Source organism: Saccopteryx leptura, chromosome 7, assembly GCF_036850995.1.
Source record: "Saccopteryx leptura isolate mSacLep1 chromosome 7, mSacLep1_pri_phased_curated, whole genome shotgun sequence".
Classification (NCBI taxonomy): domain Eukaryota; kingdom Metazoa; phylum Chordata; class Mammalia; order Chiroptera; family Emballonuridae; genus Saccopteryx; species Saccopteryx leptura.
Window position 1 is genome coordinate 10,632,462 of NC_089509.1, and position 23,308 is coordinate 10,655,769.

General features: G+C 45.2%; 1 protein-coding gene across 1 annotated transcript; it reads right to left on the reverse strand.

Annotated features, from left to right (window-relative positions):
• Positions 1-1,320: 1,320 nt before the first annotated feature.
• On the reverse strand, positions 1,321-23,305 carry DDX18 (DEAD-box helicase 18). Its single transcript, XM_066345358.1, has 14 exons — positions 23,130-23,305; positions 20,654-21,028; positions 16,735-16,875; positions 14,904-15,039; positions 14,450-14,550; positions 14,131-14,330; positions 13,924-14,038; positions 9,846-9,985; positions 8,735-8,896; positions 8,266-8,418; positions 7,467-7,580; positions 5,751-5,807; positions 5,233-5,410; positions 1,321-3,000 (listed from the first exon to the last, which is right to left on the reverse strand). The coding sequence occupies exons 1-14, from the start codon at positions 23,212-23,214 to the stop codon at positions 2,858-2,860; spliced, it is 2,100 nt and encodes a 699-aa protein (XP_066201455.1). The 5' UTR covers positions 23,215-23,305; the 3' UTR covers positions 1,321-2,857.
• Positions 23,306-23,308: the final 3 nt, after the last annotated feature.

The window sequence follows — 23,308 nt, forward strand, 5'->3', positions numbered from 1 at the left end:
TAGTAATAAAAACAGTTCCCAGGTAGGGTACTTTGTGTCAGCTCTTGTCCTCAGCACTTCATATGTTAGCTCAGTCAATTTGCACACACCTTCTAAAGTAGGTTTTATTCCTTTGTCTTGTGCGTTTCACAAACCCAGAAAAGCAGGAAGCACAGCTGGACCCAGAATCCAGGCGTTCTGGTTCCTGAGCACTCACTTCACCGTAACACATAGTGAAGTAAATAAGCTCCTTTTGGGCTTCTTGAATTCAGCTTTGCTTATAGTCAACCAGCCTGTTAAGCCCCAAACAAGATTTAGATGTAGCAATGACTGTTTGCAGCCCAGAGGGTCCAAGGCTCCTTCTGCAGGTAGTGATCTGCCTGGCTCCCTGCCCCTGCTGCCTAAAGCCACTGCCTCCCACTGCGTCAGCAGCCCCGCCTGTGCCACCAGCAGCTGTGCTCTCAGCCTCCTCCCTGTATGACGAAGCCCTGTAGACTGTGGTCCTGACCCACGCCTGGTTCTAGCACTGGCTTTGTCACACCAGAACCTGGCAGGACGTCTGGGTATCCCCAGGCTGGACCATCCTGCCAAGAGAATCACACAGTACTCTCAGCAAGTACCTGAAATAAGCTGTGATCACAGCAGGAACAACCTCTCCACCTTCTCTCAGGGGCAAACAGGTATCTAGAACCCACACCCAGGCAGACCAAGTAAGGTTAATAAAGTAGATCAATACATGACACACAAAACTGATGTATTCCCTTAATACAGGAAAATAACATGTTATAAAACAAGCTGGTCACAAATAGTGGGTAGAGGATTTCACTTTTGATAAAAAGATTTAAAGTATGTATATAAAACACTGGAAAGTTATACCCCAAAATATATCTCTACTTCTGTACAGTGATTAAATTTTTTTCCTTTTGCCTTTGTGTATTTTTTTTTTTTTTTTTTTGTATTTTTCTGAAGTTGGAAACGGGGAGGCAGTCAGACAGACTCCCGCATGCACCCGACCGGGATCCACCCGGCATGCCCAATAGGGGGCGATGCTCTGCCCATCTGGGGCATCGCTCTGTTGCAACCAGAGCCATTCTAGCGCCTGAGGCAGAGGCCATGGAGCCATCCCCAGCGCCCGGGCCAACTTTGCTCCAATGGAGCCCTGGCTGCGGGAGGGGAAGAGAGAGACAGAGAGGAAGGAGAGGGGGTGGGGTGGAGAAGCAGATGGGCGCTTCTCCTGTGTGCCCTGGCCGGGAATCGAACCCGGGACTTCTGCATGCCAGGCTGACGCTCTACCACTGAGCCAAACGGCCAGGGCTACCTTTGTGTATTTTTTGAAACATGATTATTTCTGAAACAAAATAAAAATAAAAAAAGCAAGTTACTAGATCAACAGTTATGAAGTGTCAGGAACCTAGCAGTCGGGGTCTGAAACCCAGGACATGCGGCTGCGGGAGACCATCGCTGCCCCTCCCTTCTGGAGCGCTCCTCGGCAGACTGCTTTCTCTACATCTGATGTTCTCGGTGCACTTCCTTAACAAGAGTCCATAAATATTAACTGACACAACAGCAAAACGATACTAGCAACTTTGGTTTTAAATTGCTACAAAATGTAACAAGCATTTTGTAGTTATGAAACACACTAGAAATAAAAAATAAAACACATAAAATGCAAGTTAAGAGCTCCTACAACAAAAACAACCTCACCAAGCCCTGCTCTTTCTGGCCTCTCCCTCAATTTGCATTTTCACTTTCACTATAAATTTTTGCTTCATGGACCTGGACAAGGCAGTTTTTTTCTCAAAAAGATGCTTTGCTTTCTAAGTTGTCTGCAGTGTCGGAAGGGCTCACTAAAGTTCAAACCACCTGAAACAACTCTGAATGACTCACCGCTCTGTCCCTATTTTTTCTTGTTTAAAGGTCTTTGCTGAATGACCACATGGAGAACAGCAGACCCCTACACTGAAGTTGGTGTAAAGGCTCAGAAATTTCAGCCCTGCCTCCCAACAGAACTGCTTAGGGGCGTTTTATTCAAATCACAACTCATATTTCTTGCTCTTAAAACAGTAAAACTGGGAAAGGCTCTTTATTTTAAAATGTGGCATATATAAAAGTCGATGCCACCTTTAACTGAAGGTGCTTCTGAGTTATTCCCAAAAACTCTCTGCCCTTTCACACGGCAGCATTTTCAGGAGGGATCAAGAACTAGCATTAAGGTCCAAAAAACAAAAATATTTAAAAAAATAAACATAATTTCCTGCACTGTCACCACCTCCAGTCCAGTGTACTACTAGGTCACTGCCTTTTTTTTTTTAATTTTTTTATTTTTATTTATTCATTTTTAAGAGAGGAGAGGGAGAGGGAGAGGGAGAGGGAGAGGGAGAAAGGGGGAGGAGCAGGAAGCATCAACTCCCATATGTGCCTTGACCAGGGAAGCCCAGGGTTTCGAACCGGCGACCTCAGCATTTCCAGGTCGACGCTTTATCCACTGCGCCACCACAGGTCAGGCTAGGTCACTGCCTTTTACAGCAGATTGTTATAGCAATCTATGCCACAAAAACCTTCAAATGCCACGAAGAAAAGGTACAAGATGAAGTTAAACAATGACAAATGAGGAAAAAGAAACAAAAAAAATTCTATAATAACAACAAAGACTGAAAAGATCTCTGCTTTGTCCTTGGGAAATTCCAAGAAAAACGGAACTGTTTAATAGCCTCCAATTAAGAGAGACTTGCTGGAAATATAGTGCTCCGTGCTTGCAAACCAAGTCAATTTACACTCTTGTTAGATTAGTCCAATCCTGAAGTAAAAAGCTCCTTTGTTAGAAAAAGGAAAAGGACTGACTTCAAAAAGCTCTTGAACATGAAAGGCAGGCGTGTCCTCAGTGAGAGAACTGTCTGCTGTCGGAAGGCTTCTTGCTAATATGTTTGAAGATTTTGGACTTCTCGACTTTCTTGGCTTTCTGGTAGCCGAATCCGCCGCCGCCTCCTCTCTTTCTAACCTTGCCGTCATTGCTGTTCACGTCTGAGGACGCACGTTAAGGAAACCAAGCAGCATGCGCTCCCGTCCCCCATGAGCCCTGCCCGGACCACAGAAACATGGGAACATTAGCCCAAGCAACACACTGCCAGAAAGTGAGGTGTTCACATGACTGTGGATGAAAAGTAACAGGCATGATTTTAAATCCAGTGTCATAGTCATTAATTATTGTCTCCACACAGTGCAACTCAAGACAATGACTTATAAAAAGTTAAGGGGCAATAGAGCAAGTTTATAGAGACACAGAGAATACTCCCCCCTATGTCAAAACAAGTGACTTTCACCTCTCCCTGGGGCTGATCCAGGAACGCTTCTTTTCATGAGTCAGCACGTAGCATGACTCAGCATTCACAATGGGGCTGAAGCCAAACCAAACCGGGGTTTCTCCCTGGGGAGGTAATGCCATGGCACTAGGGGACAGGCCTCACGTCAGCTGCTTCGGTCTCCTCTGTGGAAACTGTGACCGTAATAAAGCTCACGTGATAACCTGCAACAGCGCAGCTGCAGCTACTCCCTTTACCTTTTATCTTGAGTTTTCTCTGGCTGACCTTGCAACGTCCTCGCCTGAAATCCTCTAGGCTCTGAGGGTGAAAGCTGTGTAAGAGGTTGTTCTGTCTCCTCTCTCCGGCTTCAGGGTGTCCTGCTCCCACAGACCCAGTACAGTGCAGCCTTACCACAGCTGGAGCCTGCGATTTCCCTGTGCTGCTCTCCACACAGCACAGCTCGCTCTGGCTCTGGCTGCCAGTCCGCCTTCTGTCTTTTCCAAGGCCCAAGTCCTACACTGTCTTTCTGTACTCCTGACTCCCGTAACCAACCCCTGCCTACTGACAAGCAGTCACCAGGCTGCACACCTGGCTGCTTCCTAGCCAGAGCGCACCCCAGCCCAGGGCCCGCACCTGGCTGCTTCCTAGCCAGAGCACACCCAACCCAGAGCAGGGCCCGCACCTGGCTGGTTCCTAGACAGAGCGCACCCAACCCAGAGCAGGGCCCGCACCTGGCTGGTTCCTAGACAGAGCGCACCCAGCCCAGAGCAGGGCCCGCACCTGGCTGCTTCCTAGCCAGAGCACACCCAACCCAGAGCAGGGCCCGCACCTGGCTGGTTCCTAGACAGAGCACACCCAACCCAGAGCAGGGCCCGCACCTGGCTGGTTCCTAGCCAGAGCACACCCAACCCAGAGCAGGGCCCGCACCTGGCTGGTTCCTAGACAGAGCGCACCCAACCCAGAGCAGGGCCCGCACCTGGCTGGTTCCTAGACAGAGCGCACCCAACCCAGAGCAGGGCCCGCACCTGGCTGGTTCCTAGACAGAGCACACCCAACCCAGAGCAGGGCCCGCACCTGGCTGGTTCCTAGACAGAGCGCACCCAACCCAGAGCAGGGCCCGCACCTGGCTGGTTCCTAGACAGAGCGCACCCAGCCCAGAGCAGGGCCCGCACCTGGCTGCTTCCTAGCCAGAGCACACCCAACCCAGAGCAGGGCCCGCACCTGGCTGGTTCCTAGACAGAGCACACCCAACCCAGAGCAGGGCCCGCACCTGGCTGGTTCCTAGCCAGAGCGCACCCCAGCCCAGAGCAGGGCCCGCACCTGGCTGGTTCCTAGCCAGAGCGCACCCAACCCAGAGCAGGGCCCGCACCTGGCTGGTTCCTAGACAGAGCACACCCAGCCCAGAGCAGGGCCCGCACCTGGCTGCTTCCTAGACAGAGCGCACCCAGCCCAGAGCAAGGCCTGCACCTGGCTGGTTCCTAGCCAGAGCACACCCAACCCAGAGCAGGGCCCACACCTGGCTGCTTCCTAGACAGAGCGCACCCAGCCCAGAGCAGGGCCCGCACCTGGCTGGTTCCTAGCCAGAGCGCACCCAGCCCAGAGCAGGGCCCGCACCTGGCTGGTTCCTAGCCAGAGCGCACCCAGCCCAGAGCAGGGCCTGCACCTGGCTGGTTCCTAGCCAGAGCACACCCCAGCCCAGAGCAGGGCCCGCACCTGGCTGGTTCCTAGACAAGCGCACCCAGAGCAGGGCCCGCACCTGGCTGGTTCCTAGCCAGAGCGCACCCAACCCAGAGCAGGGCCCGCACCTGGCTGCTTCCTAGACAGAGCGCACCCAGCCCAGAGCAGGGCCCGCACCTGGCTGGTTCCTAGCCAGAGCGCACCCAGAGCAGGGCCCGCACACCTGCCGTGCTTCTGTCCCTCATTCCTGCAAGCATTCCTAACAAGAAAAGGATACTCAGGTCCACAAAAGGAGGCACCTTGAAACCAAACGACAGAGCGACCTGAGGCAGATTTAAGTTATTAACATTAAAGATCTGTTTCAGAGAATGGGAGTCGTATGCTCGAATATACGATTTATATGCTTCCTGGGCTGACTTATGAAGAAAGTAGTTCTTTTCAATCAATTTCTCAAGCTGAAATGGAAAGAACATGGTCTTAATAAAACAGGTTTCATATATATATTAGAAAAACCATCCTACAAAAACATTGTCTCCATACATTCATTCCAAGCTTTGCTAAATCCTGCCGCAGTAAGAATCACCACAAACTTCCTGTGCGTTGTGGCCAAAAACAACACAGAGCACAGAAACGTGGGGGCTGGCCCAGCAAGACACCTGGCAGGTCACAAGCCCACACTTCCCATTAATAAAAGGAAGACGGAACAGGACAGAAGCGATCAATGCTGGAAGGAGACTGAGGCTGCAAACAAAAAACCCACACTCAAAAAAACAAAACAAACAAAAAACATCATACCTGAGACTGAATGTCAGAAATTTTGGACCAGGAAAACTCAAATTCACTCAATGGAACCTAGAAAACGGAAGTGTGAAGATGCGTCAACTAGGATGGACTGAAGTTCAGATGTTTAGATGACTTATAAGTGGTGAACAGCTGACACAACAGCTGTGCAAAGGCAGCAGCTGCACAGGATAGTCAGTGAAACCCTTTTCTCTACGGAAGGGGTCTGCTCGGTGACTGAGCAGCCTGAAGCTCAGGTGAGGACCACTAACTCGTCTCTCCATGTGGGCGAGCTGCCCGGACACAACAGCACCCTCTGACTAGAGCCTGACACCAGGGAGCACGAGCAGCATGGACCCCCAGGACGTCTTCCCAGCCATCACTTCCTAGGGGCTGGGGGGCAGCCGCCAGGCCAGAGCCCTGCTCTCCGAGAGAGTGCCGTCTCATGGGGAGACAGGTCACTGAAGAGACAACCCAGTGAGCACACTGTGGGCACGGAAGGAAGGGAGGTCAGTGAGGCTGCCCCAAGGGACAGCAGGGCTGCCACAAGAGAACCAGGGACAGGGTGTTCCAGAGGAAAAGGGCACAGTCTGCAGCGAGTTGTTGAACGGAAGAAACCAGCCGGCAAGGCTGTGTGGGGAAGCCAGAAGGGAGGGACATCAGGGAGAGACGGTCTGATCAGCACTCAGACTAGTGACAGAGACCGCTTACAATCCTAACGCAGCAGACTGGGTGGGCAGGAACGAGCCCGTCAGATCAGGTGGGCTGGACAGCAGCACGGTGGAGACAAATGGAGAAAGGAGAAACCACTTTTCAAAGTGGCAGACCGAAGATGGGGAACAGGCAGCTGCCATGCTGAAGTGGTGGCAGCAGAATGTTTAGGCTGAAGTGAGTTTTCATAGTGAAAGACCTGGAATGGTAAAGAACCAACTGCAAGGGAGAGATGGAAGGTAAACCAGATGACCAATGGGGGGTGGGGGTGGAAGAAGGAGGAGTAGGGGGAAGAGGAAGAGGAAGAGGAAATGATGAGGGGGAGGAGAGAGAGGAAGAGGAAGAGGGAGAAGAGGAGGGGGAGGGAGGAGGGAGAGGAGGGGAGGAGGAAGAGGAAGAGGGAGAAGAGGAGGGGGAGGGAGGAGGAAAAGGAGGGGAGGAGGAAGAGGAAGAGGGAGAAGAGGAAGAGGGAGAAGAGGAGGGAGGAGGAAGAGGGAGAAGAGGAGGGGGAGGGAGGAAGAGGAGAGGGAGGAGGAAGAGGAAGACGGAGAAGAGGAGGGGAGGGGGAGGAGAAGGAGGAGGTGGTGGCAGCGGCAGGAGTGAATGAGGATCCCATTGCTTTGGGTGAGCTGAGAGAGAGAGACAGAACTAATGCAGAGAAGGCTGCAGGAAAGGCAATGGGAGGTGGGAATGGTCAGGTGTGAGGAGCTTGAAAGGAGTGGAGGTTGTTTCCAAAGGCTGCCAAAATAGGAGAGGGAACTGAGCACACAAGATACACTGCTGACCGACAGAGCTCAAGGGCTAAGCCATATGGGTAGCTTTTTCTGTTCACATTTCCTGGGCCAGCCCACATGAAATCTCACTTGCTTAACCTCTGTCACAAGGGTTCTGAAGCACTGCAGTGACTCACGACTTCCTGGACACTTCTAGGAACAGTGCTATGGCCATCTGCAATGGTCAACAGTCCCTACCAAAAGGAATCCTTTCCCAAGTTAAGATTTCCCAATCAAAAACCTTTACCTTGGACTGTTTCAAGTAACGAAGGAAACCCAACTCTTCAGGGCGCAAAATGAGCAAGGCATGCCCCCTGCCGTCCAGGCCTCGGGCAGTTCTTCCCACACGGTGAATATACTCCTGTGGTGGAGGGAGAAAGCCTGAGCTGACTGACGGACCTCCACAGGAACCTGCAGGCGCCGCGTGGTCATGGGCAGAAGCAAGGCAGCGGATCCTTAGGAGGTGGTGCCCTTCCCGGAGGGGATTCCCCAAAGCGAGCCCACTGCTCCCTCTGCAGGCACCATCCCCAGAGAGAACAGGGCAGTGGCCGAGGTCCGAGGCCAAGGAAAGCTGGACACGATATTCACATTAACTCTATGAGCTAATAAGTGACCAACCAGCACGTGTGCTTCGTCCTCAAAATGGCTTTTTGAAACATGTTTAAATGCCAGCCGACAATTTATACAACCTCTGATTTGTTGAAAATACTTAATAAACTTACTCTTACTACACACAGTACAGTCATGTCTCTGTAAGCAAATTTTATTCCCTCTGAGACCCATGCCCTTAACGAATCATTCCAAGTATGTAACATTCCTAACTGAAGTCCCACTGATGCCTCTCAAACCTTCTTACATATCGTCTTTGGGTCCTGCAAAAGCCCTAAATACTAACAGCACCACAGAAATACTACGTAACTGTACAATAAAAAATCGCATAACTAAGAAATAAACCTATGGACGTAAATGTACTATTTCTCAGGGAACCGGGAGAGTGTGCTCCTTAACGTAGAGCCGTTCTTAGAAAGCCCGAGGATGCCAGTTACCTTGGGGTCATCCGGAGGGTCATACTGCACAATCCAGTCGACTTCAGGAATATCCAGCCCTCTGGCTGCCACATCCGTGCACAACAAGATCCCCGTATCTGCATTGCAGAACTGGAAGAATGTGGTTGTACGCTTATTTTGCTTCTGCCTTCCCTAGAATCAAATCAAAACATCATTAGAGCTGGGAACGAGGCTGCTTCTGGGAGGTCGAGGTGCAGAACCCCGAACCACAGAGCTGTACGCCTGCCTCATGACAGGTTCCCTTCCTGGCCTGTCCTCTTTACCCAGGCAGACGGCGTCTCTTCTCCCGGTGTGGTTCTCAGTCCTCCACACCTGGCACGCTCCCTCACACAGGATCAGGTACCCAGTGCAGACGCACCTACGTTTAGAGAGCAGTACCCCAAACCTCACAATCCATGTAACTGCTAAGCACAACCTGTTTTAAATAAACTTTTCATAGTCGACTTACATGAATGGCCAAGACAGGCAAATCGATGTAGTTCAACAATTCATAGTGGTACTTCACGGACATACAAGATGAAAAGAAGACCATTAGTTTCTTCTTCCGGTTCTTCTTAAGGAATGTAAAGAGCAGGAGGAATCTCTTTTCGGAAGGACAAACAACATACCCCTAGAAGTAGTTTAAATGAAAAGATACACAATAAGAACACAAACATTTTCAGCTGCAGGAGCCAATAATCTGATGAAGACCACAAACACCACACATGCATAGTAAAGTTACTGCCATCACAATAAACACACCTAAAGTAAGGTTAATTTAGGCACTTTTGATTCCTTTAACAAGCTGTAATCACTGGACACGAAATGCTTCTCCTATTACATATTACTGCAACAGTTCTTGCAGCTGGAATGTATCAACACCCCTACTAACTGGAACTCTCAAAATATATCACTTATTTTTTGAAAGGTCTTTAATAGCAAGATCTCAAATAACCTCAGCTTAAGTGCACAGTCGTAAACAAGATAACAAAGCTGGGTAAATGAATATATTTTAAAAAATTAAAAACCAATGAAAGGGGCCTGGCTAGGTAGCTCAGTTGGCAGGAGCACTGTCCTAACATGCCAAGGCTGTGAGTTCGATCCCTAGTCAGGGCACATAAAAAAATCAACCAATAAATGCATAAATAAGTGGAACAACAAATCAATGTATCTCTCTCTACAATAAATTAAAAAAAAAATTAAAATATCAATGAAATGTTTTAAAGCTAAATTGGTACAGAAAATATTTTATTCATTAAAAGAGTTGATCCTAAAGTTCTATATTTAATCAACCTAGTTTGGACCTTTGTCACTTCCAATTTTCCACAACTACATTACTGGTAGTAGGTAATAACGCTTCCTACGTGGTAAGTGATGTTAAAGAGACAGCACAGAGAGCTGATTTAATTATTCCGAGTTCAGGATACTTTACACCAGGCAAACCAGAGACCCAACAGCCAACCAACTTCTCTCTATACCCAGTTCAGTAACCCACTTGTTTTGTGGGAAACAATTATAAGAACCCCCCACAATAAACAAAACAAAAAAGCCTTAAAACTTAAGATGTTGACCACAGGCACCTGCTCAAGCCCATCCACTGTTGCATTAGCTTTATCGTCATCGACACCGACATACAACGGCTCCTTTTTCAGAGAAATCCTTGCCAGGTCTTCAACTTTCCGAGTTTGCGTGGCGGAAAAGAGCATAGTCTGCCTGCGTGCTGAAACAGACACACATGGAATAACCAGAGTCTTTCAGGGAGTCCTGAGAACTGCTTCATAGCCACAAACGCTCCTCCTAATTAGAACCACCAGGAGGGGAGACATGATGTCACTACAGATACTAAGGATACCTCAGAAATAATTTTATATTCATAAATTTGACAACTTAGATGAAATGGACAATTTTTTTTAGCGAGCGAGAGACAGGGAGAGAGATGAGAAGCAGCAACTTGTCGTTGCATCACTCTAGTTGTTTACTGATTGCTTCTCCTATGTGCCTTGACCAGGGGGCTCCAGCGGAGACAGTGACCCCTTACTCAAGCCAGCGACCGTGGGGTCATGTCTAGGATCCCACGTTCAAGCCGGCAACTGTGTGCTCACACCGGAGACCTCAGAGTTTTGCATATGGGATCTCAGCTTCCCAGGTCGACGCTCCATCCACTGTGCCACCACCATTCAGGCAAATGGACAACTTTCTTGAAAGAGAAACTGCAAAAGCTCACACAAGAAACAGAAGAACGGTTTTGTATTTATTAAAAAAACTGTACTTAAAATCTTTATGTAGGCCCTGGCCGGTTGGCTCAGTGGTAGAGCGTCGGCCTGGCATGCAGGAGTCCTGGGTTCGATTCCTGGCCAGGGCACACAGGAGAAGCGCCCATCTGCTTCTCCACCCCTCCCCCTCTCCTTCCTCTCTGTCTCTCTCTTCCCCTCCCGCAGCCGAGGCTCCCCTGGAGCAATGTTGGCCCAGGCACTGAGGATGGCTCTGTGGCCTCTGCCTCAGGTGCTAGAATGGCTCTGGTTGCAACAGAGCAACGCCCCAGATGGGCAGAGCATCGCCCCCTGGTGGGCGTGCCGGGTGAATCCCGGTCAGGCGCATGCAGGAGTCTGTCTGCCTCCTCCTTTACAGCTTCAAAAAAATACAAAAAAAAAAAAAAAATCTTTATGTAAAGAAAACTCCAGTCCCAATAGTCTCCAGTAGTGAGGTTTATCAACTATTTAAAGAAGAAATATTACTGATTCTTCACTAACTCTCCAGGACACTAAAGAGAATTTCCTTTCCAACTTATTCTTTGAAGCCAGCCATTACCCTGATACTGAAACCCAACAATGACTCATGAGCATAGATGCAAAATATCTAAACAAAACTTTAGAAAACTGAATCCAGCAATATATAATTATAAAAAGGAAAACATGTGGCCATGTAGGGTTTATTCCATGAATGCAGGGTTGACTGCTTTAACATTTAAAAATTAACCAAAATAATTTACCATATTAATAAACTAAAGAATAATAATCTGATCATTTCAACAGGCAAAAAATGCTTTTGACAGTTATCTTTTTTAATTCAGTGAGAGGAAGGGAGGCTGAGACAGACTCCCACACGTGCCCCGAACAGGATCCAGCTGGCAAGCCCACTAGGGCATTGCCCATCTGAGGCATTGCTCCTTTGCTCAGCAACCAAGCTCTTCTTAGTGCCAGAGGTGGAGGACACGGAGCCATCCTCAATGCCTGCGGCCAACTTGCTCCAATCAAGCCATGGCTGCAAGAGAGAAGAGAGAGAGAGAGAGAGAGAGAGAGAGAGAGAGAGAGCGCGCGCGCACGTGCGCAAGAGAAAAGCAAGAGGGTGAGGACAGGGGTGGAGAAGCAGATGGGCACTTCTCCTGTGTGCCCTGACCAGGAATCGAACCCGGGACATCCACACGCTGGGTCGACATTCTATCATTGAGCCAAAAGGCCAGAGTGCTTTTGATAATATTTAACATCTATTTCTGACTTTAAAAATCTCAGCAAACTAGGAAAAGGGACAAACCTCAATCTGATGAGGGGCATCTACAAGAAAAACCTACAGGTAATGTCATGCTTTCCAGTGGAAGACTGAACGCTTCCCCTCCAAGGAACAAGACAGAGATGTTTTGTCTCCACTTCATTCTGTCTTGTATTAGAGGTTCTCACCAGTGCAATCATGCAAGAAGTGTATTCAGTGAGGAGTTAGCTTTTTCTCTTTTTAGATGCCATGATTGCCTATGCAGAAAATCTGCTGGCTAGCTTCATCTGAAGGTTCATACTGAACGATCCAGTTGAACACAGAAATTATTACCTTCCCAGACATAGGATGGACACACAGAAATCCACTGTGTATGTACATACAATGAATAATTTGAAATTAAAATTTTAGTGAAACAGGGATAAATCTGACAAGAGACATGAAAAAAAACCCCTCTACTCTGAAAACTCAAACACTGTTGACAGAAATAAGGAGCTAATAAACAGAGGTATACCTTATTCATGGATTGAACTGACTCAAGATTGTCTTCCACCAATGACCTATATTCAATATAATCCCAATCAACCAATTTTTTTAGGGAGTAGAAACTGACAAACTGATTCTAAAACTTATATGGATATGCAAAGGACAACAACCATAGCAATTCTGAAAAATAACCAAGTTAGGAGTCAGTTTCCAGACTTAATAGGCAGATCTGGGGTTCCTGTACACTGCTGATGGGGATGTAAAAGGGAACAAGGTAAATACTGGCCACTCCACTCCTCAGTAGTTACTACAGAAGGTGTGTGCCCATAGAAAAAGAGCTGTAGATGAATGTTCATAGCAACTTCATAAATCTCTAGCAAATGAAAACTCATCTACAGTGACAGAAAGCAGATCAACATTTGCCTGGGAGAGAGAGATGCATATGAGCAGCTGGTGGACGTAGGTGAGGGTTGCTCCTACTGAGGCTGAGAGGGATCACAATGGTGCGCGGAAACACTTGAGGGTTATGGAGACGTTCACTATACTGATGTGATGATATTTTCACAGGCACAATGTCAAAAGTGATCAACTTCTGTACTTAAAATATGTACATATTATGTCAATTTTATCTCAGTGAAGCATTCAAAAACAAATTGTAGCCTGACCAGGCAGTGGCATAGTGGATAAAGTGTTGGACTGGGATGCTGAGGACCCAGGTTCGAGACCCCGAGGTCTCCAGCTTGAGCGTGGGCTCATCTGGTTTGAGCAAAGCTCACCAGCTTGGACCCAAGGTCACTGGCTCGAGCAAGGGGTTACTCAGTCTGCTGTAGCCCTCCGGTCAAGGCACATATGAGAAAGCAATCAATGAACAACTAAGAAACTGCAACAAAGAATTGATGTTTCTCATGTTTTTCCCTTCCTGTCTGTTTGTCCCTATCTGTCCCTCTCTCTCTGCCACAAAAAACAAAAACAAACAAACAAATTGTAGCCTGATTGGTGGTTATGCAGTGGGGACAGAGCATTGACCAGGGACACTGAGGATCTAGATTCAGAACCCTGAGGTCACTGGCTTGGGCATGGGATCATCGACATGTTCAGCAGATCTGTTACTGACACCCGTTATTAATCCATATGTGTGAACATAGTGGGTCATTAGCATTTTAAGAACATGAAGAGTCTGCTGGGGCAGCTCCTAGAGGTGGCTTGGTTGGAGCCCCCTTTGCCCCCTCTGGTCAAGGCACATATAAAAAGCAATCAATGAACAAGTAAAGTGTCTCCTGCTAAAAACAAACAAAACATCAACTTGTATACTGGATAAAATGACCTTATTACAGATATAAGCAGTTTATAATGCTACAAGTACTATAACCAAGTATGTATGACTCAAATATCACACACAAGACAGCGCACTATGGCTACCTGGGAAATGTTAAAGAGAAAAGAAGATGGGGTGGTGGTGGGGAACGGAAATGTGATGTACGTTTGGACTGTTTAACCTTCACTGAACCTCTAAAACGGTGGAAGCACTCTATTAAGCCACCAGTAAGTTTGATGCTTATATTGCAAACTAACTCTAAGGTTAACTGGTACAGCTACTGCATTGGCTATGCTCAATTCTGGTATACAGGAACAACCTGAACTGCTTCGAACTACTTTGCAAACCATATGCAGATGCTATCCACTTACTTGGCAGAAGTTTAATAATTTGCTTTAATTCCTCTTCAAACCCAACATCCAAGATACGATCAGCCTCATCAATAACCAGACATTGCAGGTTTTTATACATAAATCCTGGAGTATTCTAATGAGACAAAGGACAAAGAAACACTGTTAGCTGTCAAGTTTGTTTCACACAGCCAAGGAGACAGGTATTCCTTAACAGTGTCCTCTTACCTGCATATGGTCCAGGAGACGGCCTGGGGTAGCCACAATGATGTTGATCCCATTAGCAAGTTTCTGTGCTTCAGCAGCTCGATTACTACCACCCATTATTAATCCATATGTGTGAACATGGTGGGTCATTAGCTCTTTAAGAACGCCAAAGGTCTGCATGGCCAGCTCCCTAGTAGGTGAGAGAATAAGAACTCCTGTTCCTAAAAAGCAAAAAATACTATGTGGTAAAAGTCAGACTGTAATTATCACCATGAGTTCACAACAGCTACAGTTAACTTCTAGTGAGACAACAGCAGAAACAAATGGATCAAAGGCTTACCGTTCCTGGGCATAAACTTTAACTTAACAATGAGCTCAACTGCAGGGATGAGAAATGCCAGTGTTTTGCCACTGCCTGTTTTTGCAGCTGCTAGAAGATCCCTAAATATAAAAAAGGGGAAGGAAGAGAAAGAGAGAGTTAGTATACTCATTCAGCAAGTACCTACTGAACAGCTACCATCAGGATCTAAGAACAGGATCACGAAAGACAAAATTCTCACCTTCTCTATCACTGAACTCAACAAACTGGGTAAATACCTACTCAGAAATAAGAATCGTGCTATGAAACACAAGTGAACAGTTTTCTTCAACTATCAGTAAATGATTTAAAGCCTTAATGCAGGTTGAATATGTAAACCAACGCAGAACAAAATCAACAGAACAAACCAGAATTTTCTTTTCAAATTACTAGCACTAAAAATAGCCACTAATGACCAAATTTGTGTTCATCATACCTGCCTTCCAGAAGTGGTCTGATACTTTTATGTTGGATTTCAGTCATGTTTGTAAAGCCCATTTCTTTCACTGCCTTCAGAGTGTTCTCATGGACAAGACTGGATAGAGAAGTAAATGAAGTATCCTCAAAAGCTCCTGAATGGGAGACAGTTTATTATGAGTAAATGTATCATTTTCACTAGTTAATACAGCTAGCGTTGCCTAAATTAGTTTTGCTGATTGGAAGCATTACTGGGTTGGAGTCAAGCTTAGAAGAGCTTCTTCCACTAAGACTACCATTTCTATGAATATTATGACAAAGACCCTATACTTTCAAAATTTCTCCACTGCTGATGGCTGTGTACTGTAACAAAACAATAAGGGAGAGAGAGGAGGTACAATCAAGGGACTCATGAAATGAAAATGCCAAGGGTGGGGGTGGAGATGTAACAGTTCAGAAAGAAACAATATGTTTAAGAAATCTGAAATAAAAAGTGATATTTAGTATAATAAAAACCAAGTGTAAAGTCAATCAAAAGAGTAGTAAACCTCATTCCCAAAAGACAACTGAGTCTTATTTAGCAGGAACAGATGGAACCTACATATCAGGTGTGCAGTTCTTCAGCGGGAGAAGCATCACCCCCCAGAAGCTCCCTATTCCAGCATACCTGGCTATACACCCTGGGTACTGTCAACCTGGGCACTACTGACCCCTTGGGTTAAACAGTTCTTTGTTGTGAGAGGCTGTCCGGTACCCTACAGGATGTTCTGCAGCATCCTGACCTCTCCCCACCAGATGCCAGTAGCCCATGTCCAGTTCTGACAACCAAAAATGATGGTGGCCAACTCTCATGATTTGCCCGGGACAGCGGTTTATGAGATACTGACTTTCAAGGCTAAAACTGATCAAGTTCTGGAGGATCAAGATGAGCTGGTCACCCTACCTGGGAGACAAAGTTGCCTTGGTTGAGAGCTACTGCCAAAACCTTTACGATTCTGATTATGCAGGTCTGGTTGGGCCTCAATATTTTAACAAAAAGCCATAACCAAATAACTCAAGTAACTCCTAGACATTTTTGGTTAAGAGCAACTAATTCTAGTCTAAACTCTTAACTTTACAGATAAAGAAACAAGGACCAAAGGAGGATAACGAGTTCTTCCATGTTAATTCTCTTCTCCCCTTCCCTTAGTAAGTAAGCCAGTATTATCCTCTGGTCTCCAGACTTTTGGGCCAATGACTTTCCTATTACAACATGGAATGAGCTATAGAAAATGATAAACCAAAGAACAAAGGACCACAGAAACTGTGTTCACTATTAAAATACTGTTAGTAATGAAGAGAAACTAGAGAAAGAAACAAACACTAGGGCACGCCTGACCAGGTGATGGCGTAGTACAGTGTTGGCCTGGGACACTGAGGTCCCAGGTTCAAAACCACCGAGGTCACCACCTTGAGTGTGGGATCATAGACATGACCCCATGGTCGCTGTCTTGAGCCCAAGGTCGCTGGCTCAGCTGGAGACCCCCTACAACCCTTCGTCAAGACACATATGAGAAAGCAATCAATGAACTACTAAGGTGCCATAATTATTGAGTTGATGCTTCTCATCTCTCTCCCTTTCTGTCTATCCCTCTCTCTATCGTGAAAAAAAACACACACAAAAATCAGTACAAAAACAAACAAAACAAAAACTAGGGCACACAATATGGAAGGTAAAAAGCAGCACATAAGAAACAAAACATTTTTGTCAATCTTATTTTTCCCAGGCTAAAGTCACAATCAAAACTTCAAATCTTGTAATCCAGGGAGGTATGGCATTTTTAAGAACTATCTGGAAAGCTGGAAGTTACCGGTCAGTCCCAGGGGCAGGCTGGGCACGTCACTGTCGTCCTCTCCGTCATCGGGCTGGTCCACATTGTTTTCTGGTTCTGCAGAAGGCTGGCCAACTTTGTCAGATTCCCCTTTGTCTTCAGTTTTTGCTTTTTTTATATCTTTGGTTTGAAAGAACAAACCCCCCATATTTCAGTTTTTTTCTTCAAATAAAAATACCAAAGGAAATCACAAGAGAAAATATTTGTGATCTGTGATGCAAAGAGGTATATTTTCAAAAGCTTAACACATTTATAGTTCTAATTTGCTAAGAATGTCTCTTTCATAATTAAATATTTGGCTACATTAAAAAACCCGGCGGACTGCACATTTACCAAAATACTTTTCAGGATTTTTAATGTATTATACCATCTCAAGTAACCCAGTTTTTAGAAGTCTAACTAAACTAAGTATTCTAATTACACTTTACTGAGGAAAAATATGGCTTATCATTAATGTTTTTTTATTTTATTTACTTTAAATTTAATATTTTTTTGCTCACAATTACTGTTTAACTAATCAAAAGCATAACAAAATGTAAATAAAGTTAAAGTTAGGGGGTGTCACTAATGATTTTTAATAACCTTTAGGTAGTGAGTTTTTTTAATGCTCACAGACCTCTAGGAGTGAGTTTTCTTTCAAAAAATAAAATGAGTTCCATTTACAGTTTTATTAACTTAAAATTATGTTTGTTTGATAACCAATTTATGGAAACAAGAACATACATTTGCCGTTTTTTAATGTTGCCTTACACATTTTTTCTGGTATTTTTCCGAAGTGGGGGGGGGGGCATGGAGGCAGAGAGACAGACTCCCGCATGCACCTGACCAGGATCCACCAGGCATGCCCACCAGGGGGCGATGCTCTGCCCATCTAGGGCATTGCTCTGCTGCAACTGGAGCCATTCTAGCGCCTGAGATGGAGACTACGGAGCCATCCTCAGCGCCTGGGCCAACTTTGCTCCAATGGAGCCTTGGCTGTGGGAGGGGAAGAGAGAGAGAGAAAGGAGAGGGGGAAGGGTGGAGAAGCAGACAGGCACTTCTCCTATGTGCCCTGGCTGGGAATCGAACCTGGGACTTCCACACGTAGGGCCAACGCTCTACCGCTGGGCCAACCGGCCAAGGCCTACACATTTTTAAAATAAATCGATCATACTCTGGATGGTCAAGAGGCACGAGGACATACATGAACATTCATACTACTTAAAGGGTTAAAAACTCATAACCAGCAATGATTTTCCTCTCATGCCATTAAATGTAAGTTTGCCATAAAAGCTAATTTTGTTTTAAAGAAAGATGAACGAAATGGCCAAGGCTCTTCATGTTAGTAAAGATAGACTACAAAGGAGGGGCAACTATCCACTCAGCTGGGCGGCAGAAACTGGCTTGTTCCTGGAATGTAAGTAGGGACGGGAGAAAGGTAAGGTTTTCTGGTCTTGTACTTCTATATTCACAACTTTTGTCATGCTCTGCAATGTTTCTCTGGGTCAAATGGATTAACAATTGTACTGGGTTTTCTCAATCTAGGGTAGTTAGTGATGCTAGTCTGAACAGAACTGACCCAGACCAGAACTCAGGACTCTTAGCCCAGGGCTGGCTTCTTCTTTAGACTTGACTACCACCCTTCTGGGAAACACTCAACTCTGCAGGACCCACATGTTCAAAAGCCATGGATCTCATAGCTGGTCTTCATCATTTATTACTTCTCTTTTCCTTAAAGTCTACCAGTAGGGTCAAAAATTCCAGCCCTGCCATTCAGTGCTTGAGAATAGAAATGAATCACTTTCTTACGCATACTAGGAAAGAATCCTAAAACTACCGATAATGTTAGAACAGAATTACAATCACTTTAAATAAAAACTGTAGTGTCTTATCTCCATGCTTCTCTTTCTCTTTTCACCTTTTGTTTAAACAATTTCTCATAACCTACAAATGTACTGGGTCTGCAGGCAGATGAAGACAGCCATGCATGTTTGGAAAGGTTCAAAGCTCTTATTTAAATGGAAGCTTTATTTCAGATAAGACAGGTAAATAAAATTCTAACACAGGTGCTGGCAAAACTTTTTCTTAAAGGGCCAGATAGTAAAGATTTCAGGTTTTGCAGGCTATGAACTCTGTCACCATAAAGATGAAGTAAACAAATGGGCACTGCAGTATTTCTAGTAAAGCCTCCCTGACAAAAGCTGCTGGAAGGCTGAACAGTTTGCGGACACCTGTTCTATCCTCCCTTGAAATCTCTGCTTGCTCACATCTCAAAGTGCCTATTCTCTCACGTAAGCTTATTTAAATCTAATCATCTTCCAAAAGAAAACTTCGCTTCCCCCTCAATATTATCCTGCCATTATACTCACTTGGAAATTAATGTTCTATTTATTCAGAAGTTTCCTAACTGCTATTTTATATACTTTGTATATCTATGTAAATCAGTGGTAGTCAACCTGGTCCCTACCATCCACTAGTGGGTGTTCCAGCTTTCATGGTGGGCGGTAGGGGAGCAACCAAAGTATAAATAAAAAGATAGATTTAAGTATAGTAAGTTGTTTTATAAAGATTTATTCTGCCGAACAGCCAAAATCTGACATAAAGTACTTGGTAAGTAATAATTATTATATGATTTAACTTGCTATAACTCTGCTTTATAAATTTTATAAGTAAAGTTACTTCCCTACTTTATAAATCACCATTACTGTGGAACCAGTGGGCGGTTAGAAAATTTTACTACTAACAGATACAAAAGTGGGTGATAGGTATAAAAGGACTGACTACCCCAGATGTAGATGATCATTAACAAACCTTTCAAAAGGAAGGAATTCATGGTAGAAGAAAGAATTGGGACAAAGAAGAGGTAAGTGAAAAGTATCATTAATGCAAAGTTCCCGAATACGTAAAGGCCCGAGAAGGTGGATTGTACTACCAGCGTGGATTTTAGTATCAATAATTCCACAGTTCTGTCTGCAAAAGAGTAAACTCAAAATACAGTGTGTCCGTAAAGACATGGTGCACTTTTGACCAGTCACAGGAAAGCAAAAGACGATAGAAATGTGAAATCTGCACCAAATAAAAGGAAAACCCTCCCAGTTTCATACCTATTAAGTGCAGTTTGATGTGGACTCACGCACAGATTCTTTAGGGCTCCTTAGGTAGCTATCCCGTATAGCCTCTACAGACTCGTCACTGACTGATGGCCTAATAGAACGGGGCTTCTCCACCAAACTGCCAGTTTCCTTCAACTGCTTATCCCACTGAGTAATGTTATTCCTATGTGGTGGCGCTTCGTTATAAACGCGCTGATATTCACGTTGCACTTTGGTCACGGATTTGAATTTAGCGAGCCACAGAACACACTGAACTTTCCTCTGTACTGTCCATATCTTGACAGGCATGGCCGTGGGCTGCTCTGTTGTATACACAGTGTTATGTCATCATCTGCACATGCGCACATGCTGCACATCATCCTACAGAAACTGGGAGGTTTTCCTTTTACTTGGTGCAGATTTCACATTTCTATCATCTTTTGTTGCTTTCCTGTGACCGGTTAAAAGTGCACCATGACTTTACAGACACACTGTATTCTGAGTACCACAGTATGTTCCATTCATCATAAAAAACCCAGCTAACAAAAGAGCAAATTTCTAGCCATGTAAGGAGATTCCCTTTAAAGTGTGAGCTTTTATTCAAAGTTGTTAGGGAATGTAATGGCAGGACGCATTGCTCAGTATTTTGAGAAAAATAAAATGCTCCCCTCCCCCACGTTTTCTTTAGCTACCAGGCTAGTTTTTGGTCTACTAGTGAGTACAGCAGGTTCCTGCATGTCATTTGGACACAATAATAAAGAAAGGAAGGAAGAATGATAACTGAAAAAGTTTAAATGGCTTAAATTAAAAGAAAATAAAGTACTTACCTGGCCCAGCATCATCCACCATTTTTCTCTTTCTCTTTTTCTTCTTCTTCTTCGAGTCTGAACTGGGAGACTGCAGTGCTGCCTCCCCATTCGTTAATATGGCAGATTCCTTGGGGGATTTTTTAATTTTTACACTTTCCATTTTTTCTTTAGCTGTACCTCCATTTTGGGCTTCTGTTACGCCCTTATTCATAAACTGCTTTAGGGATTTTTTAACTTCTCGACTTCCCACTGTTTCTTTATATATATCTCCATTTTGGGCTTCTGACAAGCCTACATTAGTAGACTGCTTGAGGAATTTTTTAACTTTTCGATTTACTGTTTCTTCAGACATATCTCCAGTTTGAATTTTTGATAGGCTCACATCCAAGGCTCCTGTTTAAAAACAGAATACATTGTAACAAAGGACAAGTTTACTTAGAAACACTGGAATCCCTAATGAGAAATTCCAGGGCTTTCAGAACTGAAATGACATAATGTGTACTTCCCTTTCATATTCAGTAAATCCTTACTTAATGTCACTGATAGGTTCCTGGAACTGCAGGAAACCACATATAATGAAATCAACTTGACCACAGGCTAATAAATATTAACTCCTCCTTACGTTACAACGGATGACAGTGAACAAAATGATGTTATTTGAGGACTGTACATTATTATTTTTTTGACAGAGACAGACAGGAAGAAAGAGAAATGAGAAACATTAATTCTTCGTTGCAGCAGCTCCTTAGTTGTTCAATGATTGCTTTCTCATGCCTTGACGGGGATGGGGGGGGGGGGCGCAGGCTACAGCAGAGCAAGTGACTCCTTGCTCAAGCCAGCGACCTTGGGTTCAAGCCAGCGACCTTGCGTTTCAAGTCAGCGACCATGGGGTTATGTCTATGATCCCACACACTCAAGCCAGCGACCTGCTCAAGCTGGGGAGCAGATGCTTAAGCCGGATGAGCTTGCGCTCAAGCTGGCGACCTTGGGTTTAGAACCTGGGTCTTCCACATCCCACTCCGACGCTCTATCTACTGCGCCACTGCCTGGCAAGGCTTGCCATACATTATTAAAACCACTTGCAATTTTGTGGTGTTGCATTACAGGACAAGTAAGTTTCCTTTTAAGGAAAAATGCTGGAAAAAGAAAAGCTGCAATTAACTTCAGAATACCGTCATCTCTGTCCTTAAGAGTTAAAAAGTCCAGGACAGGAAAACTTCATGAAGTTAAATATTTAAACAGCTGGGGTGAAATTATAGTAGATAAATATATGGCTAACAGATATATCAAAAACTTACATCTTATTCACACAACTATTGCTTTTCATATAAATACAACTTCAAAACATTCACCCTCAACTTTCCTAAATCTTAATGAATTGAAAACTGTGGGCTAACCACTCATTGGTCCCTATTCTAATATATAAATATCTGAGAATGTCTTTAAAAAAGTTTCCATGTTTTGGGGGAGGGGGATGCATTTGAGGTGACCCTAGAATCTGTGTAAACACAATTAATTAAATTAAATTAAAAAAAAGAAGACAACCATGAGGACAGAAACCATTCACTGGTAATGGTGAACAACAACAAAAAAAGTTCCCATGTTTATAGAAAAAGATATTACTATCCTTTATTTTAATCGTTATCTTTAACTACCAAAAAGTGGCTAGTAATGCTGTATTAGTCTATAAGTATTTGGAAATACAAGGGAACTTCAAAAACATTATTTCTAAAACCCACAAACCTTCGCTCTCCTCCAGGATTTCTTTCAAGAAACGAATCTCTGTTGAAAACCAATTGGGGTAAAGTATTAAGCGTCAAAAGTTGTCCTCATGGGTTTATCTCTTATTATACAGGACCTAAAAAGCTTAATCTGTACAACTTCCAAGACCGTCAGAAAGTTAGGACTGCAAATGAGGGCATTCAGGTAAAATCCTTTTCAAGTGTCCTTGCGAAAGACACAACAAATACGTGATGCTCTTAAGAACTTTATAAACCAAAGTGGGAAGTGATAGGAAGACAGAGCTGGCGAGAGGCTTTGAGAAAGTTTTAGAGTTGTAAATGTGGAAGTACTACAGAGAGAGAGAAATAGGGGTAAGCAACGGTATCAGGAAAGCTTTGTGAAAAGGGTGACAATGAGCTTCTCTTGAAGAAATACAGACATTCAAGAGATGATGCTAAAGCAAGGTGCCTGGAGATTAAGTTTCACGTGTCCGATCGGAAATGGGTGCGAGGGGGACGAGGTGGAACGTGAAGGTGGTGAGGGAGGTAGAATGCCAAGTACAAATGGAACAGGCAGGAGGACCGAGCAGAGCGAGGCCACGGGCGAGTCGGCACCGCTCGGGATCCGACTCGAGGCTGCCCCAACAAGCACTCGCGCTCCATGGGACGCTGTCTGCGCCACACCGGAGCCGCGGTGACACTCGGGAGAGCGCCGCGGCCCACGCGTGAGCTCCCACAGCTACCGAGGCGCCGCGAAGCGTGGCGCATCTCACCCAGCAGCTTTAGGTTCCGCTGCCGCAATTTGAGGTTCCGCTTCTCGATCTTCTTGCGCAGGAGTTTCATCGGCAGATGGGACATGTTGATGAAACGCCTTCAGGGCGGCACCACAGCCCGGCTTCTCCACACTCCTGCCGGACTTCACTTTCTCGGGAAGCACATGTGCGGCTCAGTC

Bases quoted from the DNA above. Each gene is read 5' to 3' on its own strand.
- DDX18 (XM_066345358.1), bottom strand. From the start codon at position 23,214: ATGTCCCATCTGCCGATGAAACTCCTGCGCAAGAAGATCGAGAAGCGG. The intron at 14,551-14,903 runs GTATGATGAACA...TTTTATATTTAG, and splicing joins AGACCACTTCTGGAAGGCAG to GGATCTTCTAGCAGCTGCAA. The intron at 5,411-5,750 runs GTATGATGTTTT...TTTCCATTTCAG, and splicing joins TTTCTGACATTCAGTCTCAG to CTTGAGAAATTGATTGAAAA.